Source organism: Triturus cristatus, chromosome 11 (assembly GCF_964204655.1).
Source record: "Triturus cristatus chromosome 11, aTriCri1.1, whole genome shotgun sequence".
Classification (NCBI taxonomy): Eukaryota; Metazoa; Chordata; class Amphibia; order Caudata; family Salamandridae; genus Triturus; species Triturus cristatus.
The window spans coordinates 1,047,251,078-1,047,260,147 of NC_140594.1; the positions used below are offsets into that span (position 1 = coordinate 1,047,251,078).

At 39.6% G+C, this 9,070-nt stretch overlaps 1 protein-coding gene across 1 annotated transcript in view; it reads left to right on the forward strand.

Annotated features, from left to right (window-relative positions):
* Positions 1–5,510, forward strand: part of LOC146785920 (fetuin-B-like) — a 39,325-nt gene extending 33,815 nt beyond the window's left edge. The window contains exon 7 of the mRNA XM_085635318.1: positions 4,693–5,510. Within this exon, the coding sequence (XP_085491444.1) occupies positions 4,693–5,337 (645 nt within the window). The 3' untranslated portion in view covers positions 5,338–5,510. The remainder of the gene's footprint in view (positions 1–4,692) is intronic.
* The last annotated feature ends 3,560 nt before the right edge of the window (positions 5,511–9,070 follow it).

The following is a 9,070-nucleotide window of genomic DNA, read 5'->3' on the forward strand; positions in this document are numbered from 1 at the left end:
ACGTTGTTGTATGTTATGTTAAAATCATAAATAAATTTAAAAAAATATAAATAAAAAAAATAAATAAAAAAAAAACGAAAACTATAAGCATGGTCTATTGAAAAGTAGTGAAGTTGATAAAAACAAGTCCCATTTTTCCTTGGCAGCAGAGCAGAACTGACCAAATTGAAGCTATGGCAGTAAGTCTAAACAACACCTGAGGGTTTGTTGTAGTATTTAGGAAAAAGTGATGAAAATAACCTGCACGAATCTTACAAAGGCATAGGACTCTCCTCTACATGGAAACTCCTAAAACAGTGGGTGGGGTTGACTGCCAATATCAGGAAAACTCTTTACATTACTGCATTTAAAATGCATAAGCATAGAAAGTGAAAGTGTACCCCCAACAATGGTGAGCTATATTGGTAAGTTTGAGGAGATACAATTAGGGTTCTTAGAGAATGAAACCTATTCGCAGGAGGTTGGGTGACCAGCCGGAAATCACAGGGACTGGTATTATGCCCCTTAAAACATTTATAAAAGATATTGTAGGGACATGAGGGTATGTCCCTTTGGTATATGGAGGGTATCCAGATTTGTAGCTGACCACATCCCTACATCAGTTTAGCTACATAATTCAGTTCAAATTGCAATAAAGTTAAGAATTTGGGTTGCAGAATGCATGGAGAGTAGTAGAAGATTTAAATGAGTATTGCAATCCACTTCAGGAGAACAGCGATAGTTTGCTTATCTCATCCAATTAACCTAAATTCTTTGTGAGGAAAGGGTCAGAAGTATGTCTCTTGAATGAACTGACTATTAATGGTGAGCCAAATGATAATCTTACCATATTGTTTGTACATTATTATCACCTTCAAAGAATTTTTGGTGCTTTAAGATAGCTTATAGGCCAACCCTCCCCCGAGTGAAACAAGCATTGGCTGTACTGAGAATGTACTTTGAGAAAATTGATCAATAATAAGAATAGCTTTTTATGCCAACTTGGACTACAATACACATTTTGTGATTATGTGCTGGATTCCTATGACTAACCTCAATCATCACAAATATTCAATACAAAGTCTAGTTTATAAGTGGGATTTTGAGGAATATAACCAGTGGTTTTCCTAACAGCAAAATGCTGTGTTACGAATTTAGACAGAATTACTGAAAAAAAGGCAGCACAGAAAAGAGCAAAATAGCAAAGGTTATGGCTAAGGGATTATACCAAGAAAGATAGTTTAGTTTATAAGAATGAATGGTGAAAATCGAGGGAAGAAAAAGTCTCAGGTGCATAAATAAGCAAATAGGCCTTAAACATCTTACATATACAGAATCACAAGGTATAACTATTTCAGATATTTACCTCAGAAATTAAAAATGGGTGGTACACACCTAGGCTCATGATAAAAGCACATTTAGGTGCCAGTGAGGCAAAGGAAAATTTGCAAATTTGGGACTTTGGTTTGATCGTGAGGTGAATGTAGTGGTGTACTGCATGCATTCCTTGGGAGACGGACCTTCATCTGAATCGACATGTGCATTAGTGTCTAGTGCAGTGCCACCCTGTATTTAGTCTGAGTAGCAGAAATGGAAAATGCTTAGAGAATTCATCGGTGTGCAAGAATCCGATTCACCTGCAATAGGCAGGACCATTAGTATGTGGAATGCTGGCAAGACAATACCCCATTAAGAACTTCGCCCTTACCGGTGTTGGATATGTTATGTCCCGTTACATCAATGCCTGCATCCTGTTGCACCATATTTCATAACAACAGCAGATGAAGCGTGATAAGGCATCAGTATTAACATCACGGTTGCTATATAATGCAAGCATATTGCACACAGAAAATAATAATAGGCACATCTCCAGCTATTACCAGAAGAAGTGTAGTCTTACGATATGACCGATTGCCATTGCCATATCAAAACTCCTAAACTACCAAACATGACTGTGATGATGCTGAGGGAACAAGAGCACTTCAACCAACTATGTGTTCCTGTCCAACTAAGTATTTCCCACAGTTAAGATTACAAGTAAACACTGACAACATTGTGTTTGGTTGTACTGCAAACATGATAAATGACATAAGTAGCTGCATTGCATATCTCATGGATGTGTGGCGGACATGTGCACAAGCAGAGCAAGCTGCTTGCTTGTCATTGCCTGTACTCACTATTTCTATTGAGTACCTCGTATGCTGTCTTATTGTGATGCCCATCATGATTCATGGTACCACCATGCTACAATGGAGTGCAGAATAATCCCTATGATTGATTGACTTTTCTATTGAGCATTCGCCTTCTCTTGTCACCATTTTTCTACACCAACCTCTGTGCAACCTGCCATCAGAGTGTTGAGAAATTCCTCTTGTGATATCAGCCACAGCTATGTGCCGGTCTTCTGGGAGTGGCCAACGTGTCCCAGTCGATTGTTACACCAGAGGCTTTTTAATCTCTACTTGAGATCATTCCACCTTTAGAGGTCCTTGTGGCACTGAATTGAATCTGGCCAGCATTTCCTGTCAATGTCAATATCTTGTTTGTGGGGGATGGTGGGAACCTAAGCTTAGATCCTTTTTTGTAGCAGAGTGTATGGCCCCAGTGTATGCTAGGCCCTGCTCATAAATTATTTGCCTTGAGACAGACAGGGGTTGTAACACCAGATGACCATACAGCTGGTACAAATCCCTGACAAAACCTTTGGCCTGGATCTCTAAGTCCCCATCAGTAAACTAGAGTTTATCTGACTTTTCTAGCATTTTTTTCACAAGTTTAAGTTGGAGGAAGGGTTGAAACTGGTCATCAGGTTTTCAAAGTGCCACAAACATTAAGTCAGATGCCCTTGTAAGCAGCAAGTGTCATGATGTTTGCACCCAGTATTACCAGATGCAAGATCAGCAAATTAGAAGATGTAGAATTACCTTTTCCTGCAGTACCTTTCTTGGGCGAGTAGGTTACAATATGTATTTAATGCAGCAGTCACTCGGAAAAGATATTCCATTGTCAACCATTTTTGTTTCATAAATTTCAGAATCAGGGCTTAAGTCTTTGAGGGTTTTATTTGCTGCTTCTTTCAAGAACGTATCATTTCCATAGACACACTTTCTTATAATAAATGTTACATTTTTCACTGCTCATATTGTTCTTTCTAGGGAATCTCGTTTGCAATGAGAGTTTGTTTCAGGAATCCAGCACAAGATCTTAGCATCATTTTTTAAGTTAACTTAAAGAAGTAAACTTGAGCCCAAAGTTTTAAATTTGAGTTTTTTTACTTAATTATTTGAAGGCGATAAAGCTGCATAGATCTTGGAAAATTTGTGTTAAGTTGAATGTGAATCAAAATTAAATATTAAAATTCATACAAAAAATATTGATGATACCATTCTTAGGGTATTTTGTCATCCGTTGGATTAATTTTATATCTATCTAGTGTACTTGTTCTGTTGAACATTAAATGCAACACAAAACATCTAAGGGCAACTAGGTTCGGCTAGGACCTGTAAAGAATCTGAAGATATTTGGAGTAGATGCCTCACCCACTTGTATAGTGGCACGCTTCATCAGCGGCGCCTATCCAAACCATGGTAGGATAATACCACCATGGCGTACTCAACCAGAGCTGGGAGTTCTTACATAAATCTCTACTGGATTTAAAGCAGGGATCCAGAGAAATGAGAAAGAGTACAAATATCTCAGGCTATACCCGAAAGACTCTCCTTTATTGTTTGAGTACCCTAGACATGATTGAAATCTATAGTTGGAGGTTTTAAGAGTATCAATAACTCAACTAGCAATAAGCCAACATGTTTCAGGCATCATTAAAAACTAATACAGGTCTAAGGCCTTATTTATGGCTGATAGCATCCCTGCCTATCTAGTCATTCTTACCATGCAATGTAATGAGGCCTAAGGCTCTCACTTACTTGGAGGGAATCCTCATCATGGGTGATTCTAGAGCCATGTGTGTCAGGCGGCAGGCACTCACATGTAGTCACACATTCATCGAGGTTGCTGCATCTGTGGAATGACCTATACCATTCCTGCGAAGACCGCTGATGAAACTTACATGCATCCAGAGTGATTGTTTGAAGGATGATGTAAAAAACACAAATAAAATGCCAGCACTGCAGTATTATCTCTATGGTCATTTAATCATTAAAGAAAACAAAGAAGTAAGTGACATGTTTAGTAAACATGTGCAGTGAACCATTAACCCCAGATTTCATAAGAATATGGGAGATTTGCTGCTGATAAGGCACTGATAAAAACATGATTTTGAGTGATGCTATGATTAGTTGAAGAAGTTACAGTTAATTGTTTCTATAAATCATTGATTGCTATCAGTTGATGTCCTCCCTTTATATTTTTACCAACTTCAATTCAAATAAATTAGGACCTTAGCTTTTCTTAGTTAAAATGCTTTCCAAATGGATTTGAGCAAATATGAGTTAGATCATCCACAATATATGCAATAATGAGCATTCCATATGAAAATGGTTCTCTGGAGTGAAAAGAACATAGTTAAGTGCCTTTTTCATTAGCTTGTACAGTGTTCTGCTGGCTGAGGCTCAGGAATTATAGATTGTATTTTCACATTTTGACCAAAGAAATATTGAAAATGAAATTTCAAAAAAGCATGGCAATGGCGTTCCTAGGGATGCATTGTATCTCACAAATTATATCAATATTTTCTATCTTCTCTTATTACAGAGCACTGGCCATCCTCATCATAGACACAATGGTCACCATGGCAAAGGCCATCATGGCCACCATGGCCATGGGCATGGCCACGGAAAAGGACATGGACCTCATCATCATCATCGTCATCATCACCACCATCATCCCCATGGACACAACGAAACTCATTCAGAAGATGGGAAACATTACCAACATCATCCCCATGGACACAACGAAACTCATTCAGAAGATGGGAAACATGATCACGAGCAGAAGCATGGACATGGACCTCCCACTGGAGAACATCACCATGACCAAAAACATCATGGGAGCTCATCAGAAGAACACACCGGGCCAAAGCCAGCCCATCCACCTCCTAGAGAACCAATCTCGACAATGAAATACTATCAGATGGAGAATGCAACAGATTTCTTCCCAGATCCAGTCATTACTGACCTGCCACCTCCAGTAGTTCACCCTGAATCTCCTTCTGCTGGCCCAGAAGGCACTGTTGCCCCAACTCCATTTGATCCATTTAGAGATCCAGTGCCACACAAGTTTCCCCTTCACCCTTCAGATTCCCCTGGATGCCCCACAAAGCCAAAGCATGACCTTCCACTCATTGAACCTTTATTTCCAGTGCCTGAGCCACATCCAATCCAACAACAGGAAAGGTAAAATCTTTACATGGTTTGAAACCTGCATCAACACAGTTTCTCTGCAGCAAAATAAAATTCCTATGCCCTGCAACTTGTGGTCAGTATTGGCATGATCAATAGTAATAAAGTGATGATAAGGACATCCTTGTATAGCTTCTGTATTTTTGCTGAGATTAAATGTTTCTTTCACCATTGCGTATTTATTTATTAGATTTTTTGGGTAGGCATTAATACCACTTTACTGTTTTTACCACTGAGTTAAACACAGGATAAGAAAGGGTTGTGGAATAGCTATTATCAGATTCATTTTGCAAATAAAGCCAAAAATGATGGTGCAGTCTGATGCTTATCCTCAAGCAGTTGGGGTGTGCTGAACTGATACCAAATGCCTCAATGATGTTTTGCCTCTTCTGCTAAGATTGGACACCACCCACGTTTATAAAGAAAACAAATCTCAGCATCATTTTCAACACTTACTGTAATGGCACTATTTACATAAGTAGTTCACTGCTATTTTTCCAGTTCTGCAAACAAAAAGGTGTTACTGCTACCCTTTTGTTCATAGCACCACAAGGCTTTAGTAGTAGGAATGACTATTCACTTGAATAGACTTTGCCAACAAGCTGCATGTGGGTGCCACTAACATAACTATACAAAAGTTAAGTGGACCAAAACGCAATGGTCATTCTATTGCATTCACAAAAGGGTCATATTTTAGAAGCCAGGGAGGTACTACACTGGCTATTGCTACATTACCCTTCACACCTGGAACCCAACTACCTAGAATGTAAAATTAGTTATTACAATTCCCTTCAGTCTCTTAGAAGTTTCCATGGCCATGATATTGAAATACCAAGGTTCAAGCTCATAACAAAAGGCAAACAACATTTTTTCTTTCTATAGACTTGACTTGAAAGTCTCTGCTGGAGTCTATGTTAGAGTCAAGCCTTTATTGGTGACAACTAAAAGCCATAACAATACAAGTTACAACATATTTTAATAAAACAAACCCACACTAAGCATTGTAGATAAAATGAGCATATATTAGAAGAACATCAATACATTTCTCACCTTTTCTTAGGCACTTTTTCAATATCTCTATTTTATTTTCTTAAGCACTTTTTCAAAATTCATATTTGATTAGCTGTCCTTTTTCCTGCCCTTATTTAGCTTTGTTCATAATGGCCGAAGCAGGCCAGGAATAAGAAGCGAATGTGGCATAGAAAAATACAGGCTCCATCCTATACATTGACGTAGCTTTCTTAAAGTTAGTACGACCACAATTATTACATTAGTGCACCAGCCATTCTTCGTGTGGGTTGCAGGATTTGATGTAGTAAACCATAAAGGGCATGAATGTTTCCCTGACACCTGTTGTACAATTGCATTGACTCTTCACACTTGTGAACGCAGTCTATATGGTCTTGTAAGCAATTGCCTGTAAAGTGCCCAGTCTAAACTTAACATACAATGTAAATTGCTCTTTGCAGAAATTTTGCCCAGGTAAAACTCAAAGACTATCTTTTATTTTGACAGTTAACTATCCAGATGTTATAGAACTTGGCTTAATATTTTAGAGAATTCTCTCTTTGTCTCTTTTTGGAGTAATATGTGCCCTTCATTTCCTGTATGGTGCTGGGATTTATAAGTGATGCCTTCACCCATAAAACCTCACAACTGTAGAATCCGCCCCAGCCCGGGTACATGTAAATGATGACGCCACACACGGAGCTCGGTATTACATGTCTTTATTCTTCAGAATGTAAATGTTAACTGCCCATACTATGTCATGAATGTTCTTAACCACACCCAATCACTTATTTCATTATTCTACTGAGTTCATCAGGGACCAATAGGGTCCTGCTGTCTCTAACACACAACACTACAACAACTATTCCCTTTATAGTACTTTTAGCACTGTTCAATCATGTGCTCTAACTGGATCCCCCTGTTGATATGATATCTAGGAGAAAACATATAAAAACATCTGCCTGAGAGTTTTTTTGCAAAGAACCTATCTGAAAACCGAACTGGTCATAGGGAAATTATGTTAACAATGAGATTGATATCTCAAACAAAGCGGGGACAGAGGGGTAAGTTTAATGAGGTCCAATGTACATACCCCATCAAGGCTGTGCACAAGAAATGGTACAGAGTTCCTCTAAGGTCATAAGAAGATAAGAACGATTGCTGTCAATTGTGTAGGGTTTCATGCGGACCCCACTGGTAGTGCTGTGGAAAGGGGGGAATTCCCCTTGTCGAAACTAGGGCTCTCACACACCCAGCAAGCTAGGTGTCATGCTTCATCATTTGAGCCTGCCCCTCGTCAGGGCGGCGCTGCAATACCTGACGGGCCCCCGAAACGGGGCTCTTTGGCAGGGATCTTTTGTTCCTGCCGGTGGGTGCAGTGGGGGTAAGGGCCCTAGTGTGTGTAGATGTGAATGTAGGTGAAGTGAATCTAAAATAGGTCAGTTAGTCCAAAAATTACTTTTTATTATGATGGTAAACAGCCTAATTAAAACAGGGGGGTTGAGGTGGGTACTAAAGCTAGAAATGATGCATCTAGTTGTGTATACCCTACTCTCAAATGATCTACATGTTTTGTGCCATATTAACCAAAACGATCAAGGCACTTCCTGAGGATCAGTGATTGTACTATCTACACTAGGTGGATTTACGAAAACTCTACATACCACTCTGGCTGGTTAGATAACCTGAAACGAGAACTGGGGGGTAGATATGAGCAATACGTGAAGGTGCACTCACACAGTGAACAAATCTTATCTTCAATTGAGTAAAAAATACAAGGATATAGTCCCAAGAAACAGGTGTGACTATGAAGTCAACATGATAAAAAAAACATGATAAAAACATAATAACCTCCTGTATATCAGTGAGTATAGTAATACCAAAGTTATCTATTGGAGGTTAAAAACAAGGAATAATGTATTTATTTATTTATTTAGAAGTTTTACATAGCGCTGGCCTGACCCGAGGGTATCGGAGCGCTTTACAGAGGATACATTGCAGAGATTACAACAAACGAGACAGGAGAATGACACAATAATAATGCAGGGCGTTGTTGAGGGGTCTGCTTCGTAGTCCAGGGAACATCTGCTTCGTAGTCTTGCGGACATGATGTTGGAGTAATGCGGGGTGTCTGTTATCCCCATTCTGAGTGCTCCTATCTACTCCCTAGGGCACGATTCAGGAATAGGATTTTGAGTTGGCTTTTGAATTTTACAAAAGATGGAATGGTTCTGATGTGAGGGGGAATGGAGTTCCAGATTTTGGGCGCGCTTCCGGCGAAGGATCAGGCCGCAGTTTTTAGTTTTCAAATTTTTGGCGGGATAAGAAGGAGAGAGTTTGAGCTTCTGAGGTTCCTGGCCTGACCGGCTTTTATGAGTTTGGCCGCCAGGTATTCGGGTTTGCCGGTATGTAGGGCTTTATGAGTGAGGCAGGCTGTTCTGAAGCTGATTCGCATTTCAACTGGGAGCCACTTAAGATCTCTGAGTGCAGGAGAGATGTGGTCAAATTTCTTGATGCCAGTGACCATTTTGGCTGCCGCATTCAGAGTTGTTCTGATGGGAGCTAGGTGTGACTTTGCAATTCCTGAGAGGACTGCGTTTTCATAATCCAGTCTTGACAGTACCAGTGTTTGAGTGGCCTGTTTGAGATCACTAGGCGGAATGAAGGGTTTTATTTTGTTCAATAGTTTAAGGTTCAGGAAAGCATTCTTGGCCGAATTCTTG